The sequence below is a fragment of the Ictidomys tridecemlineatus genome, chromosome 12 (assembly GCF_052094955.1).
Source record: "Ictidomys tridecemlineatus isolate mIctTri1 chromosome 12, mIctTri1.hap1, whole genome shotgun sequence".
NCBI classification, from domain to species: Eukaryota; Metazoa; Chordata; class Mammalia; order Rodentia; family Sciuridae; genus Ictidomys; species Ictidomys tridecemlineatus.
This window is the reverse complement of record NC_135488.1, coordinates 10,405,438-10,428,883: the sequence shown is the minus strand read 5'-3', so window position 1 is coordinate 10,428,883 and position 23,446 is coordinate 10,405,438. Positions and strand designations below refer to the sequence as shown.

At 31.2% G+C, this 23,446-nt stretch overlaps 1 protein-coding gene across 1 annotated transcript in view; it reads right to left on the bottom strand.

Moving 5' to 3' along the window:
• Positions 1–849: 849 nt before the first annotated feature.
• The window catches only part of LOC144369014 (uncharacterized), a 52,574-nt gene continuing 29,977 nt past the window's right edge, over positions 850–23,446 (bottom strand). Inside the window, exons 2-4 of the mRNA XM_078028073.1 lie at positions 11,055–11,181; positions 4,970–5,048; positions 850–2,814 (exon numbers count right to left, since the gene is read on the bottom strand). Of these exons, the coding sequence (XP_077884199.1) occupies positions 1,296–2,814; positions 4,970–5,048; positions 11,055–11,181 (1,725 nt within the window). The 3' untranslated portion in view covers positions 850–1,295. The remainder of the gene's footprint in view (positions 2,815–4,969; positions 5,049–11,054; positions 11,182–23,446) is intronic.

Sequence of the window (23,446 nt, the reverse complement as noted above, 5' to 3'; positions counted from 1 at the left end):
AATGATGTCTGAAGGGTGACAAAAATATATTTTTCATGCTCTTTATGCCCATAAAATCCTGAGTAAAATTTAACTAACCTCAAAGCAAAAGACATTGACATGCATGCTTGTCATCCAAGCAGCACAGGAGGCTGAGGCAATAGAACCACAAGTTCAAACCCAGCCTGAGTACTAAAAGTGAGGCCTTAATCAACTCAGTGAAATTGTGCCTATAAATAAATACAAACCAGGGCTGGGATGCGGCTTAGTGTTTGAGTGCCCCTGAATTAAATCTCCAGTATACCCCCAAAATAAAATAAATAAGACATTGACAAAGGAACATGCTGTCCATCTGAGTTTATGGGAAAAACATTGATGTGATCTTAGACTTCAGGCATAACATGGTTTTATTAATATGTCAGTTTGACACAAAAAAGGCCTTTACGTACAGAGATAGGTTTGGAAAAAAAATATGATTTGAATTTAATCAATTCAAACAGAGAAACTGATGAAAGGACAAGTGAACCTGGTGAGCTCCACAGAAGAGGGCCAAGGATACAACCATGCTGCCTGCCCACTTCCATGGGCTCCTGTGTAATGGCCAGTCGGGCAAGGGTTGGGGTTTCATGGAGTGAGCACTGCAGAGCTATCTCTGGACAATTGTAATTTTTCTTTCCAGTATGACATTTCTGGTGACCAATGAGGTATGATCTTACAACAAATGACTTTTACAGTCTATAGATTTGTGAGAAGTGTCTCAAGTATGAATGACCTATTTCTTGTTAACTCTGGAGCACACTTAAATCTTTGCCACATTCTTAACATTGACATGGCTCTTATCCAGTATGAATATTTGGTGAACAATAATACTTTTCCTAGTAAAATAGTTTTGCCACATTCTTTGCATTTGTATGGTTTCTCCCCAGAATGAATTCTCTGGTGTTGATAAATGTGTGATCTTTGATAAAGAGCTTTGCCATATTCTTTACAATAGTATGGCTTTTCCCCAGAATTAATTCTCTGGTGTCAAATAATGTATGATATTTGGTTAAAAACTTTGCCACATTCTTTTCATTTGTATGGCTTTTCTCCTATATGAAGTCTCTGGTGTTGACTAAGGAGTGACTTTCAATGAGAAGCTTTGCGACATTATTGATATTTGTATGGTGTCTCCCCAGTACGAATTCTCTGGTGTTGCATAAGGTATAATCTTTTATTAAAAGCTTTGCCACATTCTTTACATTTGTATGTTTTTTTCCAGTATGAATTTTCTGGCATCCAGTAAGATGCGATTTTTGAATAAAAGCTTTGCCACATTATTTACATTTGTATGGCTTTTCTCCAGTATGGATTCTCTGGTGTTCACTAAGGTGAGATTTTCGATTAAAAGCTTTGCCACATTCTTTACATTTGTATGGCATTTCTCCAGTATGGATTCTCTGGTGTTCACTAAGGTGAGATTTTGAATTTAAAGCTTTGCCACATTCTGTACATTTGTATGGCTTTTCTCCAGTATGGATTCTCTGGTGTTGAGTAAAGCTTAGTCTATAATTAAAAGCTTTGCCACATTCTGTACATTTGTATGGCTTTTCTCCAGTATGGATTCTCTGGTGTTGAGTAAGGCCTGATTTTAGATTAAAATCTTTGCCACATTCTGTACATTTGTATGGCTTTATTCCAGTATGAGTTCTCTGGTGTTGAGTAAAGCACGATTTTCGATTAAAAGCCTTGCCACACTCTTTACATTTGTATGGCATTTCTCCAGTATGGATTCTCTGGTGTTGAGTAAAGCACGATTTTCGATTAAAAGCCTTGCCACACTCTTTACATTTGTATGGCATTTCTCCAGTATGGATTCTCTGGTGTTCACTAAGGTGATATTTTGAATTATAAGCCTTGCCACATTCTTTACATTTGTATGGCTTTTCTCCAGTGTGAATTCTCTGGTGTTGAGTAAGGCTTACTCTATATTTAAAAGCTTTGCCACATTCTGTACATTTGTATGGCTTTTCTCCAGTATGAATTCTCTGGTGTTGAGTAAGGCTTACTCTATAATTAAAAGCTTTGCAACATTCTTTACATTTGTATGGCTTTTCTCCAGTATGAATTCTCTGGTGTTGAGTAAGGTGTGGTTTTTGATTAAAAGCTTTGCCACATTCTGTACATTTGTATGGCTTTTCTCCAGTATGAATTCTCTGGTGTAGAGTAAGGTACGATTTTCGATTAAAAGCCTTGCCACATTCTTTACATTTGTGTGGCATTTCTCCAGTATGAACTCTCTGGTGTTCAGTAAGTTCTGATTTTCGATTAAAAGCTTTGGCACATTCTGTACATTTGTATGGCTTTTCTCCAGTATAAATTTTCTGGTGTTCAGTAAGGTGTGATTTTTGATTAAAACATTTCCCGATTTGCTCTCCAGTATGATTACTGTAGTGTTTAAAGAGGTTTGAGCAACACTTAAAGACATTTTCACATTTCTTCAATTCGTAGGGTATATCTTCATTGTAAAGCCTATGGTTTTTAGTAATGGATGGAATTTGAGTAAAATATTTTTCACATTCTTTACTTATGGAGGATTTATCACTGCTCTGATAAACAATTGAGTGATCTTTAAATGCTTTTACATATTTTTTAAATTTGTAGGGCTTCCCACCAAAATTAATTCTCTGGAGTTCAGGAATTCTTGTAGTTGTATTAAAAATGCTTTCACATACCTTATATCTGTAATTTGTCTCTTGATTATGAAAGCTTGGATAAATAAATTTGGGGCATGGATTAAAAACTTTTTCACTTTTATCATTGTAAAGCTCTTTTAACTGATCACATGGGTGTTTTCTAGGATTTAAAATAGAGTGAAATTTTAATGACTTTCACAGAATTTACATTGTTTTACACAAAATCTAATATACATCTAATTACTTGGGGTAGAGATTGTCTACAGGTCCTGAACAGAAATATTTGTCAATATTTACAAAATGGTGCATTTCAAATTATTCCACTTACTAACTAAAGAATGAAATTGATTACATAGAAAATTTTGTATCATTTAAAGGAAGGGTATAATTACAAAATGCTGTGCAAATATATTTAAAAGCACACATGAGTCCTCAAATATGACTGCCATATGTGTTGTTGTCTCTTTCCAGCTTAGCCAATGCCCAATATCCCTACAGTTCCAACTTGCCTCAAACACACTATTGTTTTGTTTTAATTTGCGGGGAATCCTGCAGGCACTGGAACATAAACATGGCGCTTATGTGCCAGAGCATTTTCATTAAGCCAAAGACCAAACTGCATCTGAGCTAGAGTGCTCAATTTTCCAGCAAAAATATATATCACTGAGGATGTTGTTAAAATTCTTTCTATGTAACTAGCTCACTAAAATCAGTTAGAAAATACTTTGGATTTGTTGAAAACATATTCTTTGAGATGCACAGATGAGTAGTGCTATGGCCTGAGATTTAGTTCACTGGGGACATGTATAGGATCCAGGAAGTCTCTGGTTCTTATACTTGGCAAGTTTTTCTCATTCCACCCACAACCACAGAATGCATAGATATTTTGGGTATTCACTTGGAGTCTGGTCAAAATCCCTGTTGATATGAAAGATGAAGCAGCACATGTCAGATGGATCTACTGAAAGATATCTATGAACTCTGTATGAAATTTAAAAAAAAAAAGCATGGAATCTATTAGGAGAGAAAGACTGGTATCTGGGAACTCACAGTTGAAATCCAGCTAGTTTGAGACTATTCAATACATGTTATATACTACCTAGTTTTGTCTAAATTCAGCATGGCACTGGAGATGGTATCTTCCATTAGAGCCACATAGCCACAGCATCACAGAGGTGGGTGAGACTTGCCAGAATGCAAATCTACATGTCTAAAGAAAGAATTTTACTGTTGAAATTTTATTCCTACCTTTGATGTACACTCCCTTAAATAAAGAGTGGAAAAATTATCTAGTCATCTTTTTTTAGATCCTATGTGGTCTAGAGAATCTATAAGGTGCTTTACCTCTTTTATCATAAGTTATGGCCATGTGTCATACTCCTTTATTATTTATTTCAGATATTCATTTTTTTTTCAGGTGGCTCATCACTTTCCAAGAAGGAAGTGACTCAGGTGGAATGCTTGAGGTCCCATGACATGGAGTGATTATGATAACTTGTGAGTCATAAATAGTTAACTACACAAAGACTGCTTCAAGTTGAATTAAAATTATAAATTGAAAAAGCAATGGTACCATACTTACACCTTAAACATATTTAATTAATCAATAGTTCTTTTCAACAGAAATTCCTAGTGAGGCTTATTACGTCATTTCCATTTCTCCTTAATCTGAATATTTTTGTTGTCTCTAAGTAAAAATACTTAAATGATGAGACAATTTGTCTATATTGTGTAGAAAATCACCTTGTTATAACTTCATAAAACAGATTAGAATATTGCAATTTTGTATTAGTGATCTGTAGACTTTTATCTAATGTGCAATCACATAGACATTATTAAAAGTTAAAGCATAACTGATTAATAAGCATTTTATTACTGTTTAGATTTTTTTCACTAAAATGCCCATTTCTATTCTAGTTTTATTTCTGAAGCTTACAAATCTGGTTGAGTCTTTATTTTCCTGAAGGTATTTTAAAAATTCATCTTTATAATGGCATGTAAACATTGAATGTATTTGTAGGTTGATACATGTTTTTGCATTTGAAAATACTGTGCATTGTAGTGGTTTTATACAAAATATTTTAAAATCAAAATAATATACTTAAAAATTTGAACCAAACAAAAAGTGGCTGCCACAAGTTGAGGAGTCAGTCTTCTGAGATGTTTGTAATAATGTAACCTGATTAATTTGTAATTTTGTGTATAAATAATTTTCATTATTTTTTTCTCTTTATTAAAAATTTTCTGAACTTTCCTCTCTTTTAATTTATATTTCTTGTTCAAAATTAAGTATATAACTCTCTTGGTATCCATACCTGCTCTTTATCAAGTTTTGCAAACAACATTTTATTTCTTCTTCTTCTGAAAATTCTTGGTTTAGATTAGAGGTCATACCTGAAATAAATTAAAATAGCAAGTCATTCCACTTATAACACTATGGGGAATAAACTCTGAAAATATATAAAAACTTTTCAAGGTGGGGGAGGGGAATAGCCCAAGAGCAGGATAACTTAAAGCGATTATTACTCAAGAAATATATAGAATTTACTATAATATGCTGACAAAAGCTGAGAGAACTTTGAAAATCATCTTTAAAGAATTTGTAGCACCACAGATGAGGACAACATTCAAACTGACTGATATCACAATCACAGCCCTTTACTTCAACATATTTGAACTCCACCTGTGACTCAAATGTTGCAGAAAATAAATCTCTTATTTAGTTTTTTTTTTCTTTTTATCTTATTGGGAAATATTTTTTTTAGGATTAAACACAGTGATATTCTATCACTAAACTACATCCATAGACCTTTCAATGTTTATACTTTTTTTGAGACAGTTTATTACAACAATGCTAAAATTTATTTCAACCTGGCATTCCACTGCCGTAGATTCCCAATTATATGGAATTACATTTATATATCATTGCACATGACCTGTTTTTGTTTACATTGTAACTTCCAAATATTTTCCAAAATGCCTATGATGATTTAGTTTAACATATTTTAAATAGAAAAATCTCAATGAAAATAATAGCACACACAATAAAGGGTATAATCTACTCAAGCAAACCAAAAGTTGAGAGTTGAAAATTTGATGTTGTTAATTATCTAAGCAATGCCCAATAACCTCTTGAAAGATATTTATTAAACTAAATAAAAATGTAAAAAATTGAAAAGAAAATCAGAAAAATAGGAACAGAAAAAGTAGAAATTATATACTAGAAATATTCATTTAAAAATGTCTCAGGCTGGGGATACATTTTAGATGGTAGATAGCTTGACTCACATGAAAAAGGCTGGGCTTGATTCCCAGCCCTCCAACTCCTCCCCACACACAGTCTCATGAATTAAAAATTTGAGAAATAAAATATATCAAATGCTAAAATTAATTAAAAGATACAGGTAGTGTTGGACACAATCATGCATAACTTTAACCCCACCATCTTGGGAGGCTAAGAAAGGAGGATCAGGAGTTCAAAGACTCAGCAATGATGAGGCACTAAGCACCTCAGTGAGAACCTGTCTCTAAGTGAATTACACAATACTGATGGTGTTGTAACTCAATGGTTGAGTGCCTCTGAGTTGAATTCTAAACAAATAAATAAATAAATAGTTAATAAATTTATAATCAACTTTTAAAACTCTTCAAAAATAATTGACATCAAAAGATATAAAATGAGAAATTTTATTTACAAAGATATTCTTTTATGATTAACAGTTGATTTCTTTGCAGAAGACGTCCAGAAAGGAATTGGGATATACAAGTATGTATGTTGAAAGAAAATGAAAGTATGAACCTACAATACTTTATCTACCAATACCATTTTTTTGAACTTTATGAAAAATACATCTTTAAAGATATGAAAATATTCAAAAATAGCTTTACTTCTTCACCAGCTGTAAAAGAAATAATCAGTGGAATATTTGCAATAAAATATTCTGCACAACAGAAATCACATAAAATTTGAAAGCTCTTGTGGAAAAGAAAAATATATACAAATACATATTTTATTACACTTTCATTGTTGTATGTAAAACATTTCATTCTACTATAGAATGTGGAAAACTAAAGCATAAAAATTATCATAAATATTTGCTAATTAGTATAAATTAAAAAAGCAGGTGTGACATCAATAACAACTCATGGCAACACATGTAAAAAAACTGATTGTTTTAGAAAATTAATAAATTCAGATTAAAATGTAGTGCAAACTAAGTACTTTATTTTTTTTTCTTTAATTGTCCTTTAGTTATACATGACAGTAGAATGTATCTTCATATATCATACTTTCACAAACTATAAGAATCTATTCTTTTGGTGATAAATTATGTTGAGTTACACTGGTTGTATATTCATTTAAGAATATAAGAATGTAATTTCCAATTTATTCTACTGTTTTTAGGCACTTAAATAATTACAAAGTAATGACAAAATAAACATCAAGGATAAAAAAATAGAAAAAAGTAAATTATCACCATAAAAATGTATGAGCTACGCATTAAGGCATATTTTAATAGTAAAAAAAAACATAAGAAATCAACAAAACTTGAAAACTATAGAAGTTTTTCCTCATCACTAATATCAATATCAATAAACAATTTGGAAAAAAACTAATCAAAACACAATATGACCAACAAGATTAAACTTAAAAATATGTTAACTATGTCAGATTTAAATGTACAAAAATTCTTTTTAGATATAAGGTCACAAGAAGATTAAAAACAAAAGGATAAAACAAATATTACTTTCAAAATTGTTGATAATATTTATATAAATAAGAGACAAAGTAGAATATTATATAAAAATAAATATGCCAAATCCTTAGAATACAATGATATGGAATATATAACTCAAATAATGATTTTCATCTACAGAAAGAAAAGACAAAATTCAACATCATAGAAATCAAAAATGTAATAATAGGAGACATCAATCCCCAATTAATGCAAAGAATAAAAAATAGAATTGCATTATTACCCAAGGAATAAAAAAATAAACCCTTCAAATAACATTAAAAACCATTTTGGTTTACAGAGGCAATATTCTCTGTAGTCTCTGGAATATTATTCCCAAGAAATCAGGTTAAACGCACAAAACAAATGTTAACAGATATTACAATATTGAAGTTGCATTCTAATATAACATAAAAAGACAGAAATCAAAAGCAAAAGTGATATTTAAAATTTATGAATATGAGTTTAAAACCAAATTCAGCAATTAAGCAAGGCCCTAAGCAACTTATCTAGTCATTGTAACAAAATTATATATAAAACAGCTGCCAGCCAGGCATGATAACACACACTTTTAATTCAAGAAGCTTGGGAGTCTGAGACAGCAGGATTGTGAGCTCAAATCCAGCCTTATCAAAACAAGGTGGTAAGCAACTGAAGGAGACCATGTTTCTAAATAAAATACAAAATGGGGCTTGGGATGTAGCTCAGTGGGCAAGTGCCCCTAAGGTCAATCCCTTCCCAAAAAAGGGGTGTAGATGTGGCTCAGAGAATAAACACCTCTGATACAGAAAAAAAGCCTAAAGCACCAAAAGTAATCTATGAAGTCCATGTAATACCAATCAAAGAATCAATATTATTTTTGCATGTACAAAATAAGTTATTTGAACAATTCTATGAAATATTCTGTGTACATACATAACTACACATATTAAAATAAAAAAATGCTTCCCTAAATAAATACAATAAAAGTTACAATATTTAATAGAGCATTTTAACTTGAGGTTAAGTGAGGAAGACATGAGTAATAAAACTAACATCACATCAATTAGCCCTCAACTTGATGGTCAAATCAAAATATATTTACAGATCTACTCTCATTAAAACAACATTCAATAGAGACCAATGTGGCAAACCAATCAAATTACATTTCACATGACTACATGTAGGCGATTTGGAATGAAATATAAAAACTTTTAAAATTTTACAAAGATAAGAAATTGTATAATATTTATAATAATCAACTTTTAAGATAGTATATTAAGTGAAATAGTAATACCAATAAAAAAAAACAAATACCAGGTAACTCTATGTATGAGAGAGATCTACTGTAGCCAACTATAGAAACCAAAAAGAATGGCATCAGGGATGAAAAGGTGAGACAAAGGATCACTTGTTTGGAGGAAAAATAAACATACTTTTTATGTGACACACACATTCTAGAAAAAAAATCTTACAAAACAATTTATATGAACACTACTGAGCAGTAAATTCAAAATATGTAAGACAGTAAGTTCAGAAAAGTTATACAGTGTACAGTTTTTATCAAAATTAAAAATTTGAAAAATACATAAAAGATAAACAGAATTGGAAACATCTTTATGGTACCTTTAAAATACTAAAGTCTTACTCCTAGACAAAAGAATAGATTTATATAGAGAGAGATAATGAATATGCCATTAATTCTAGCAACTTGGAAGAAAGGCTGAGGCATGGAAATAGAATTTAAGCTTCAGCCACTTAACAAGAGTCTATTGTAAACTAAAAGTCAAAAGGGCATGATGATGTAGCTCAGTATTATAAGAGTTGAATCCATTGTGTGTGTGTGTGTGTGTGTGTGTGTGTGTGTGTGTGTGTGTGTGTGTGTGTTAGGGTATAAATATATAAACTTAAATACATTATATAATTAAGCACAAGAACTGAGTATAAACAATGTACTATATAAAATCATATATAAAAAGGGTTAATATTTATACATGTAAAAAAAATCATAGAAAACTTGATTGAAAATTGGAACACGGTTCACGTGCAGTTTAACTTCAACTAATGTTTTCCTAAAGTGACAAATCATCGTAATTTCTGTTCAATTATAATATATAGATATAGAAATAAAAAAAAAATCACGCATGTGAGAAAACCTAATGAACAACACTGAAGTTCTCTATAGAGTGAAATTCAAAAAAAAAAAAACAAAAAAAAAAACAAAAGAATTAGAACAATGTAACCCACAAAATTCTGGATAATTGTATTACAATAGAAATATTTCTTTTTACTTTTTTTGTAATGATAGGTGGACAGAATGCATTTATTATATTTGTTTATTTTTATGTAGTCCTAATCATCAAACACAGTACCGCACACATGTGAGGAAAGCCCTCTGCCACTAAACTACAGCCCCGGCCCTGAAAATTCTTCTTTAAACCACATTGATCAGCTATACTTACATAACCATTAGGAGCAGGTATTATTAAATACTGCTATTTATTACATGGCAGAAAAATAATAATAAAATACATGTGCAATGTCAAGCTGCTATGTCAATTCTCTGCTTGAAAATACTCTTAACCAGAGTGTTATCAGCCTCAAATATGATCTCTGGCACACAGCTCCTGGGAATAAAAGAACTCTCTTTATAGATAAGCACAATGTTTCACTGAGCCTAAAACTGTCTACATAACAGAAGGTTTATACAATGGACTTTCTTGAGAGCTACACAAAACTCCTAACATTGCACATTACAAGTTAGTATATAACTGAGGAATAAGGTGCATAATGTTACTAAGTTGGTAACCTGCCTAGTAATAAAATGAACAATATGTAGTAGTGATGCCAATGAATTAAATTAACCTATTGATAGGAGGCAGATTGGCCTTCTTGCCATTATCCCACCTTTCCTGCCTCTTGACTCTGTCTTTTTTTTTTTAAACAATGCTTTGTGTATTTGAATGTAGGGAGATCACTGAAGAACAAAAAGGAGCTTAAATAATTCATATGCATGATAAACACAGAGCATGCAATGCTCTTTAATTATTGCAATAGAAATAAACCTAGGCTTGAAAAAATTAATTTTTTGTGTCAGATTTTAGCTTATCAATTAACATTTTTAAAAGTGAATTCCTCTTTGACATTTGAACCTCTTATCTGTACTCTTTGCTTCATTGATTTCTACCCACTTTGTATATTTCTGCTGTCAATTTTCTCTTCAAATTTCAAGGTTATTTTTTGGGGGGGAAGAAAGGTGACCAAGGATAACTTACAGAGAGCAAGATGTTTTTGATGGAAAATGGAGTATGTCACATTTTGTTATTTTCTTCATAACTACAGAAGGCTTTTTAATATTTTCCTCCATAGAAAAAAATAAAGAGAAAACACCCTTAAGATTCTACACAATTATTTTCCAAATCATTTTTTCAGACAAAAACACTAAAATACTTTGAAACCATTTTTATTCTCTACATTGTGAGCACTAATTAGAAATGATGTTAAAGATAAAGAAAAATATTTAACACTTTCTTTTCTACAAAAACAAATGCCCAATCTTTGTTTTAAAAAAACAAGAAACTAAAACGTTTTCATGCAAAATAGAAGCTGGCATAAGATACACTATACAGTTAAAAAATTAAATATTGGTTTCAAATTAGAAGTTCTGAATAAAATTTAGGCTCACCAATAAAGAGTAGGTGTCTACAGATCTCTAACATCACATCTCCATATAAAGTCTGCTGAGAAGGGTCCAGGCATTTCCATTCCTCTTCTGAAAAATCAATGACCACATCCCTTAATGTCAATGGTTCCTGAAGTAAAAATGAATAAATACACATCACATAAACCATATGATTCATGACAAAGTATTTAACTTCACAAAAATTTTAATGAGTTAAAAGAGATGGTTTTCACATATGGTAGTGATGTCAACCGTTCAATAACATACTTTTTTTATGGTGCTGGGGATTGAACCCAGGGCCTTGTGCATGAAAGGGAAGCACTCTACCAACTGAGCTATAACCACAGTGCCAATAATTTGTTATAAGCAGTAAAATTGGTGGATAAATTTGGTATAATGAAACCCAGGGAGCAGCGCATGAGAAGCAAAACACTGAAGCAAAAAAGTGGAGAAAATCCAACATAATTTCAAAGGATAAATAATAGTTGCAATTAGTTATTGAATATTCAAAAGAAGCACAACAAACAAAGCAATGATACTTGAGACATAAATAGAAAAAATATAAGTAATAACTATACTTATACAACAGTGGTCACCTTAGCGTTTTGAAGACATAAGAGATCATTAAAGACACACCAAAACTTTCAACAGTCCACATATTTATTTGAATGGTTATCTCCAAAGTTGTCTATCTTCTCATTATTTAAACATACCATAAATCTATACTATATTTTAAAAAAATATTTTTACTTCTTCAGACCACAATATCACAACTCACTTCTAAAACAATAAAATTTTTAACTATCAAACTATTACAAAAAACTTAGGTACTTGGGTCAACTTGAATTACATGGAACAAAGTTATATAACAAAAATTAAAAATAAAAAAAACACATTAAGTGAACAGACTGTTAATCTCTCAGTTCATAAGGAAACTGACACATCAGGTTTAACATTCCCAGATTTGTAAAACCACTCTCACTGTAAAACTGTATCCTCACCTGGCTCATTTCAAAGTATAAAGTGAGAGAATACTAAGCAGTTAAGAACAAAAATTCTGAAAGGTGCTGGCACCCTAAATGCCTCCCTGACTACATAGAAATACATCTTTTTCCAGAGTCTCACTTATCAATAGTGAACCAACACATACATGAAGTTAGTTTAACATTCTGTGTGATGTCTTTCTTCTGAAACAGCATTATTTTTTTTAATTAGAGATTAAACTCAGGAGCTCTCTACCCCTTAAATGCATTTCAAGAAGTTTTTATTTTTTTTTAATTGTGATAAATGGGATTACAAAGTTGCTTAGGGTCTCTATATTACTGAGATTGGACTCAAATTTACTATCTTCCTCTCTCATTTTTTCACATCACTGTGATTACAGGTGTGTGCCATGACTCCTGACTCTGCAACCACTTTTGATACCAAATGTGTGAACAACAACCAATATTTCAAAAATTAATAGTCTCATAATTCAATTCTGATAACATCTAGTACATATCCCACACAAGGCTTGTGTTATGCCTATAAAATTTTCCTAAATAAAGTGCCAGTTTCAAGTTCCATAATAGAATAATATTTATATTTATGATTCCTTTCCTATAAATTAGGGGTCTCTACATCTACACAAACAAGTTACTTATTCTGATAAAAAAGAATACACTTATATATACCCGCTTCTTATAAAATATATAAATAGGGAAGTTGACAATTGAAACCTTGCATAGAATATAAAAAAATGACAGAGGAAAATGGGACACCTTATAGGCCATTTTAGGAAATAACTGGTTAAAGATATTACCTCCAATTTTTCTGTTCTACTACAGAAGAGCTCCCTTCCTAATATGATTTAGAAGATCCTCACTATTTAAAATATGATGGTTTAGAAACTCAATCAGAATATTCACATTGTTGTCCATAAAAAAATTAATTGAACACTTTTATATTCATGGGTAACAACAAAATATTTGTTTAAAAAAAGAAGTGAAACTTAAGTCTCTCCTTTATGTGAAACCCTTAGAATATTAAACCATCTCATGTCAGCCCCAAACAAATACACACAATTTTCTTAAAACTTTTAAGTATTTGTTGGCTTCAGGGTAAAGAAATCTTCATCTGGAATTTTGATTTATTTTTTGGTAAGGGGTCATTCTACAACTAAGATATATTCTAGGCATTTTATTTTTTTATTTATTTTTATTTATTTTTTATTTTTTGATACAGTATCTCACTAAGTTGCTACACTAAGCTTCAGGTTTGATCTTTCTTTCTCAACCTCCAGGTTGTTGTGATTACTGGCATGGCCTAATGTGCCCAGAATTTTATGAATTTTCTAACCTCCTTTGGTCCATTTTACTTTCACTTTACTTATTTGCTAATTTTTCTATTAAAAAAAAAAACAACCTTGACAGCCTAAGATTTTGGATGCATTCATATCTTATGTTTGATGAATTTGAAGTACTGCAATGTAGATTTAGAAAAAGAAAAGCTGCTTATTGCCTATCTCTGAATTTTTCTAACCTGACATTCTAGAAATAGCTCCACAGCAAGAAAAATTATAGCCATAGATCCAACTAAGATCTTACTTAACCTTCAATGATGTTCTTTTACAGGCTCAAAAAATTACCTTAGTTTGAATACAATTTGATTTGAAATTTAACTCTATCTTTTCTCTTTGGAAACTTTTTTTTAAACCTTTCAAATATTAGTGACAAATTACATTTTATATGTAATAAAAATATTAGAATAAGTGAGATGCTCAATCCATATAAAATTTACTTAAATATTTAGTTACCACCCCAAACATGAAGCACTACATTATGTCTTCCAATTAGCATATAGTGAGTTTTTCCTTGAAGACATCTGCACAAACACAGTAGGATTATTTTTTTTTCCTAAATCCTTGCTACAGTTTATTCTCCTTTCAAATTTTGGCACATTATAAAATATCTTTCCTAGGTGAGTAAGAAAATGGAAGTCAAAAATCATATTTGCCTTTTTTGCAGTTACAAAATCAATGTATCTGAGCAGCAATGTATTTCTGTGGAGCTGAACCTAACATTGGGGGAAAATAATATTAATATTCCAATATTTGATGTTTACATGAATTCTATAAAAGATATCTCTATAATCTCTAGAGTATCTAGAGTATTCATCTAGTTAAACAAGGTGCCCCATTCCCTGACCACAAGGTAGTCTGTATGAAAAGAGGATTACACCCAGGTTGGTATTCTCTAGGTAATTCAACATGGGAGCTGTGGGCACCTTGGGTTAGCTTCATGTAATTTTTACACCACGGTCACTCAAAGACATGGCAGACACTTAAGAGACATCATACTCTAAAGTTTCTTAAGGGGACCCCAAACTTGCTATCTATGCTTATGAAAGACAAATAGACAAAAGGTTCAAAGATGTTTTTAATTTTAATACTAAAGATTAAACTCAGCAGTGTCTACACACTGAGCAACTTCCCCCTTTCCTTTTTATTTTATATTCTCAATATATTGATCCTCTTGCTTCAGCCTCCTAAAATGCTGAGACTATGAACATGCATCTTCACACACAGAATTAGGTACAAATACTTTTTAAAGTGTTTCATGTTATAACTCCATGTTCCTTTCATGTAAAAGTACAACCATACACATGCACATACACACTCATTCACTTTTAAAAATTCCATTCAAAACCAAGGAAAAGATGAATTAAAACTATGTGCTATTTGAAATGTTCCAGGAACCATACTTCATAATATAGTGAATTAGCTGAGAAAAGATGACATTTAGGAAAATCATGCTTACCACACATTTGGAAAATGCACTTTAAAAAGTGGGTGCCATCTGGTAAGGAAAGAGAAACTGAAAATTCCTTGGACCACAGCTCCTCCCAAATATGAATTATTTACATGAGTCAAAATTCTCATGTCCTGATCCTGTCTATAACATCCACTCTGAATGGGTGTACGCAAGAAAACACAGAGTTACTTTCAGGCCAGGAAGAGGTCACCAATCTGAAACAGGACAAAAAAGCAGAATCCTCACAGTAAACCCCATTCTTAGGGCCAGAGGTGGCAGTATATTGAGCTTTATCAAATTTATAGTAGAGTTAAAAGATTAAAAAGGTGACATCAGGAAAGCCTAGGTTCTCACAATTAGTTTGGACTACTTTTACTCAACCCCTTTCTTCTGTTTCATAATGTCGAGCCCTGCAGACTTATCATTTTTGAAAATACTCGAGGGCCTGTGGTGGTTGCTCTGGTAGACTGCTAGTGTAGCATCCATGTGGCAATGGGTTCGATCCTCGGCCCCACATAAAAACAAACTAATGTATCCACCTACAACTAAAGATACATAAATAAATAAATATTTTTTTAAAAAATGCCCTGAGAATCAGAGGAAAAAAGCTTGTGACAGACACACCCAGGCATCACAAAACCTGGAGATGGATCAAGAGATCTGCCTGAGACAGATGAATTTTCTCCCAGATTTTGAAGCCTACCCTCTATTATTTGGTTGTTGCTCTGATTCAATAATTATTACCCTAATCACTTCTGATTGAATAATTTTTACCTGAATAGAGAATATAACAACATCAGACTCCTCTGCCTCTGAGTGCCAGGTGAAACTATTTCAACTAAGGCTTTAGGACCTCAAAATAATGAACTATTAATTATATTTCCTCTCAGACAGAGCCTTTTATGTACTAGAAGACCTGGCCATAGAATGGGACATAAATATTTAATGTTGAATATAAGATCATATCAATTACCAGGAACAATAATGCCAATAATAGATTGACAAATGCAAATAATAGAGTGAGAATTACTTTACATATTTGGGTTTTAAAACCTTCATATTCTCACTAAATGAGGCTTGTTTGGTTGGTTGGTTCCAGGGATAGACCCAGTGATGCATCACCGAGGATCATTTCCAGTTGTTTTCATTTTTTCATTTTTTTTTTCGCCAAAATCTCACTAAGTCTTTGAGGCTGACCCTAAGCTTGTGGTTAACTTTTGTTAGTTTTCTGAATCACCAGCATTACAGGTATGCACTCATCTCTTGTTCAGGAATTTTGATGCAGCTAGAGTTTAGAAAAAGTAGATAATCTTCTATAGCATCATGCATAGTTTAAAAAATAAAATGATAAATATGTATAACTGAGCTTTTAGATGTCATAAGTAAAACAAATAAATAATTATAATAATAAATGTCTATAAATTCTTATAATTTATGTTACAACAAATAATTTGTACTATACAATAATTTAAGATATAAAATAATTTAAAATTTTATTACATAAAATTATGATTATAATTTCTATGAAAATTATTTATATTTTAACCCAATATTATTCATAACTTTATTATTCTAATAGAGAAACAAGGAAAATTGTTAGCTAACTACATGTGTTTTTCATTAAACTTTCAAATCTCACACTTCTTTCCACTTCTAATACTTCTCAAGGTAGACCAGCCATATTCCAAGAACTCATTAGCCACATATGGCAAATAGCTGCAACATCAAAAGTATATATTAAGTGCTGTGGTTTCCTACACTGCAAAAAATTTTAATGACTGAAACCCTCTTTTCTTATCAGAGTTGAGAAAACATGTTTTCCTTAACAATATTTCTCCTTTAAAGCAAATGAAAAAGAAATAATATTTTTAGACCCAGGAGGCTACTATGAGAGTTGCCTAAAGCCAGCCATTCTTTCAAACTTATAACTGTTATAGTAACTTTTCATATATTAAAGAACAAACAACTGATGATGCAAATCCAGGGGGAAGTGTCCTTATATATCTTCATGTCTGTATATACTTTTTAGTTGTGAACAAAAAGATTATATATTTTTTTAATTTTTTCATTGGGCCTTCATCCTAGTGATCCAGCTATGGTTGTCTGGCTTATCTTTTGTCGTAGAGTATGCTGTGAGTTAAAGTACTAATAACATTTTCATGTCTATATGCATTTTGGCATTACTCAAAATTATTTTATAGAACTTTTAACATTAAATCAAGAAAAATAAATTCAGTGCTTCTTCCATGCCTAAATCTATGCAGTTAATTTGAAATTATTATGTTTTGAATTCTGGCTTCCTGTTTCTATTAAATGTATTTTAAGCTATCAAGTATTACAAACTACCAGAAAACTTACTAATTCATGATTCAAATGAACAGTTTTTGAGTAGGCCAAGATTATATTGACTTATCTGAGCTATTCTGATTTCAGCAAAAATTTTACATGTGTATGCTCCACTATTTGACATGGTTACTCTGTTCCTGGAAGAGAAATGACTGTCCATTTTGGTCTTTTCATTCTCATCCACATGGTCTCTTCTCCTTTATAATCCTTATATGAGCTTCTTCTTCTTCTTCTTCTTAAGATGATGAAGTTTACAAAGATAAAAACTGAAAAAATTCAACATACTTTATGTCTAAGCAAAATACCAGTAGGTTTCCATATTTACCCTCTTCTACTGGATGTAATATAATAGCCATACTTTTTATTCACATATTGGCAAAGATATACTACCTCTTGATAAGGAGAGCTATAACAGAGAATTGCCAATTTGCTGGGATACAGCAAAGTATATGGAACTGGAGATATTTTTGCATTGTATACTTTTTTTTCTTTTCTTTTAGAGAATATTTGTATGTCTATTGTAAATTAATAAAATTTTACAATACCACAGATAGTAAGAGGCTATTCAGGTTTTGAACTCAGAATCACAACTGTCTGTCTCAAAAACTCAAAGATTTTTTTTAGATTATATAATCATGTTACATTTCTATGGCTCTTAATATAGTTCAATTGATAATGCTTGCATTGAATGCGAAAGACCCTGGGATAAATTCCTAGCACAAAAAAAAAAAAAAACTAAATAAAACTTTTTGAGGATTCTAGGAACTAAAAAATTACACCTCTGCTATAGAAGCACATTTTTAGCTTCATATATTTAACTACTTTTTACTATTCAAATACTTTCAAGAACACTCCAGTATTTTTTTAATGGGGTATAATTTGGGTAAATCAATTTGGACTATGCTTTGAAAATTAAGATAAATGATTCATTTTTATTTCTCACCATGAGATAATAGTAAAAATGTGCATAACATACAGTATATATTCAACGTAGTTTATTTATTTATTTTTTATTTTTTGGTATTCATAGTCTATTGTAATTTTGAACCTAGTCTAAACCTAGACATTCTTTTTATGAAATAGTTTCTTGATATGAAAGCAAGAGAACAAAATAGATCTACTGAAAAAATACTTCCTTACCAAACAGTTTGTGTAAATACCTGAAAATTTAAGAAAATCATCTTAAAATAAATAAAATCACCTTTTTTTTTCAACATGGCAAATCTGTTAACTATAAACCCCCACATGAAAGGGTGAAGTGGACAAATCCACACAGCACACAAGGAAAGCACAAAGACTTAAAGCATTTTCAACTGGAAACCAGTGGTTTCCAATTCTGTCTTAAGTGTACAGGTACTTGAAGGGCTCTTTAATTTTAAAAAGAAAAAAAATGCATTAAAATAATATAATCCATAACCCTGGATTTCATATGCCTGGAGAAAAACCTAGAAAGATTGGGAAAAAATTACCATGTATAGTAAAACTAAAAAACACTACTTTAAATTAACATCTTTTAAAAAATGAGTTGCAAAGACACATAAGATATATGTGAATCAATGTAGCTAAACAATTTTTCAGTTTTTTGTTTTGTTCTGTTTTTAGCTATGAAAAGTAGTTGTGATAATCAACTAACAAATAGAAAAAATTGTATTTTAAATAAAAATTCTGGAGATTCTTGTTGATATGGTACTGGTATTACAGCTTTATGTTTGAAGTGAGTAAGCACATTATGGCAGGAACACATGGCATAAAATTGCACCAGGTGTCAACAATTTTTATGAAATACATACTCTACAAAGAACTAAACAATTCCCAGTAGGCATTACCTTCTAATGTTTTGACTAAATAAAACCACCTTAGGAACAGACCTCTAATACATGGACCATTATGAGGCAGTTATTTAAACCACAGAACCTGTATTGTATTATTGATGTCCTTTGCATACACTGATCTTTGATAGTCATTTTTTCCCATTCAACTCAGTTAAAAATTACTGGTAATTCACCAGGCACAGGACACAGTTATAAGTGTCTTGATCATGAAACACATCATTTTATCAAAGAATTTAATAGGAGACAATTATTAAAGAAAATTTCTTAAGCCATGGGTTGTGTTGCATGCCAATAATCCTACAATGAAGGTGTCTGGTACTGGTGGATTGCAAGTTCAATGACAGGCTTGGGAACATAGCAAGGTGTCATTTATGGATGCACTTCAAATTGTTCATTTAAACATTCAAGAACATTTGAGTTATCTCTTATATTGGACCATTAGGACTAGTGGGGCCATCAATAATTTTAAATAAATAATTATTCCATTCAGCTTATTCTTTCCTAATATTTCAATGACACTATATTTTATTTTTACTGTTTGCTATGAAAATCATAATTTCCATCTTATCATTTCAACTTAATTAGAGTAAATATTATATCTGTTTACTAAATACAAACTAAAAACCTTACCACAGACTGTTTAATATTCTTAAACTTTTTGTGCAATTACTATAAACATTAATGTACACATTGTATATTCCAAAATACACCATATAATTTTTGTACATAAAAATCATAGGTTATTATAAAACAAAGAGAAACAAGTATCAATCATAAGACTAATAATGTATGCTATCCATGGTGGTACACACCTATAATTCCAGTGACTTGAAAGGATGAGGCAGGAAGATCACAAAGACAAATATTGCCTCTGTTACTTAGCAAGGCTCTAAGTCATTCAGCAAAACGCTATCTCTAATAAAAATATTAAAAAGGTGTGGGAGCTCGAGATACAGCTCAGTGCTTAAGTGTACCTAGGTTCAATCAATGGAACCAAAATAAAGATTTCTAATATATTATAAAACTTAGGCTGTACGGTAAAACTAACAGGATATATTATTCTTTGTACTGATTTTTTATGTTCTACAAGATACTTTGCTCTCAGCTTTCTAAAGTTTTTAGGAAAGTGAATTCAAGAATTCCAAAATCACTAAACACTACACAATAAGGAATATAGTGATCCTTTAATACCCCTGGTGAAAACTCTAAAACACATTAGAGATGAAAAACAGTTCTATTTGACCATTGTTAATTTAAGTCTTCACTCTCAAAATTGTATCTACACAATGAAAACACACTTTAGACAACATTCAGCCAGAAATTAACCACATAATACACATTAATCAGAAGCCCAAGTGCATTTGCTTTGTTGACTTTTTCATTTTCTCTAAAGTATTCTATTTTTACACACTTCATTTATGAGGACCTTGAAAATATCTACTTTTTAAGTTCTGTCATTACTCATTTGAGGAAAGAACAAAATTAATATAGCAAGCGATAAAAAGATCTTACTTCACCATATTAAAAACATTGGTGAGCATCTCACAAACCTACAATTCAGAAACAAAAAAACAAACAAACAAAAAAAAGAGACACAAATACATCCACTCAGAGAAAGAAGTGAAAGAAACATGAAACAGTAAATTTCCTGTTCTCAATTAAGTAGATGACAAAAGCAATAAAGAATTCCTCCAATCTTTAAAACTAAAAACAAATATTTTCAGAAAGTTTGTCAGAATCAGCCCTACACATGAACACTGCAAAATATAAAATATACTCAAAAGTATTTTAACAAAATACTTTATAAAGAATAAGTAATGAGAAGTTATTTAAAACATAGAATATTTCCTAAAGTCACATCTACAGTAAGCAGAAATTAAGAAATTAAAGAAAAAAGTTTAAATACTAAAAAATTTGAAGAATTTGCTTTACCAAGCTGCTGTTTCTGTTTCTGAAAATATGATTGGCAGATTTCAATTATAATTTGCAAATATATGCACAACCTGAACAACAATTATTTATATTTGATACTTACCACTTATAATAGCATAATTCTGTTTGGTCACATCATCAATTAAACTTGCAAAAAATCCCTAGATTCTCATTGCTACCAAAGAAAATAATCATAAATATAACAGTTTAAAATAATAGAAAGTCATTCTTTTATAGACATGGATGTTTTTATTATCACAACAGAGGATTAATATCAAAGTATTAGCAAAGCCACACTCTTTCCACAAACTCTGGAAGAGAATCATTTTAAGTTCTAATGGCTATTGGTCTCTTTTCTGTGGTTACATGTTTCTTTTCTTTTTGTAGTAATGCAGCCTTCAAAAGAGTAAAGAGAGACAAACTCTCTGTATCTACATCTATCTACCTATCTATCTATCTATCTATCTAAACATTTGTAACCACAGAAAAGAGACCAGTAGCCATTAAAATCTAAAATGATTTTATATATATATATATATATGGATAGATATAGATAACAGAGTGTGAGAGAGAGCACATGGTGCTGTCACAGTAAGTTATGACATTCAAACTTCATAGAATCTGAGAACTGTAGAAATATAGAATGCAGATGCTGCATTGAGTTAGTTTATTCTTGCAGAAAATAATTGAAAGAATCACACAAAAGGATATTTTATGCACAGTGGATGAAAAAAGAGAGGGAACACAGAGCCAGGAGAATGTAGCAAGAACAGGTTAATTATTCAAAAAAGTGAGTGTAATGGGTGAAAAATGTGACATTATACACTGTCTCTAGTGCAGAGCAGAGGACAGCACCATGTCCAGAGTGCCGGTCTTATTTGTTATTTCTTGAAACCCTGGAAACTCTCTCAATCCCATGGGGCATTGGATTATTCCAACTAATACTCTATTCATACTTTCTGCCTGTCCTTGGTCATCCTCTTACAATAAGCATGCATGATACTTATTTGAAAACTGGTAAAGGAGAAACTACATCAGTGAGCTCTTTTACTTAATTTTAAAGAATTTCCCCTGTATATTTCCATGGATTTATGAACCTAAATGACATTTTTTAATATTTTAGAATGAGGAACACTCAGTGATCAAAGCTAAAATATAAATTGGGAGAAAATACTTGCAAAGTACATATGTACCAAAAAAATGATATGACAGAATGAAAGTGGAGTTATATTTATGGAAAAAAAAAGATATACCAAAAGAGTATGTTACAGGAAAAACAAAATTTCTAAATTCACTTAATGAAAGAAGAAATATTCAACCATCACATAAATTTTCAAAAAAAAAAAGAGTATAAATCACTACAACTGAGACAAGTTAACACTAAAGCAAATTCACTATTACATACCAATCAGGAAGGAAAACATGAAAAAGAAGGGGAAAAAAAGATTGAAATTACAAACATGCTAATTTATTAAAATTGTCAAATCCTTTTCTTTGCCATGCAAAAATTTAGAGCCTTGTGGAAAAATTGATTTGGTACTGCCTAAATAGGTAAACATTAATGAGTCATCAGTTCTATTCTTGGGCAACAAAATATTCTGAATGTTTAAACAGGTAATTGCCACTGCAGTTTTCATCATGAAAATAGACTGCATCTGCCATGACCTTCTACATTCCAGATTCCCTAACTCAAAACCCTGGTTACCAAGATTCCCATAAGCCTATGCCCAGTACCACAACAATGTCAGAGTAAAGCATAAGGAATGTGGCATAGTTGAGAATCAAGGATCTGAACCTAGACACAATGGAAAAAAATGCAAACTAGAGAGAGTAGAAGAAAAAGTGGTGAGTGAGTAAAAGAATGGATCTGAGGAGGAAGAAGAAACTGTGAACTGTGTATTAGATGAAAAAAACCTTCATCCCAAGTGAGAGAAAACAAGACATATTGTGGCAGCATAATATTTACCCCAGTGGCCTCATATTTAGAAATTCCTAAAAACTAGAACTTAAAGGTGTAACAGTGTAATCAAACAATTATGCAACATATCTGGCTTCCTGCCCCTACCAGAGATGTCACACTCTTTTTCTTTAAGACTACTAATTTCTTCCTCTCCAGGCACTGCTCATCCAACTTAAATCTGTTGTTTCTCCACTTCTGGACCTGTTCCATTTAAGCTCCCTCAGATTTTCTCCAGTAACTCATACCGATTTTTTTTTCTTTAAACAATCCCACCAAATTCTTATACTCTTGTAATGTCTCATACCTGAACTCTTAATGCGCTATCCCTGACATTTTGAGCTACCCCTCTTTTATTCTGACTCCTGAATCACCCTCCAATTAGTTCCACAAACAAAGCTTTAAGCATATTTGGTGTAAGATTGTGTTTCCTACACAATGCATTACATATTTTACTCATTTTTATATAATTAAATAAATAAATGGTCCCACTCCTGTATATATTAATTATTTTAAAGAATAATACATTAAAAAAAA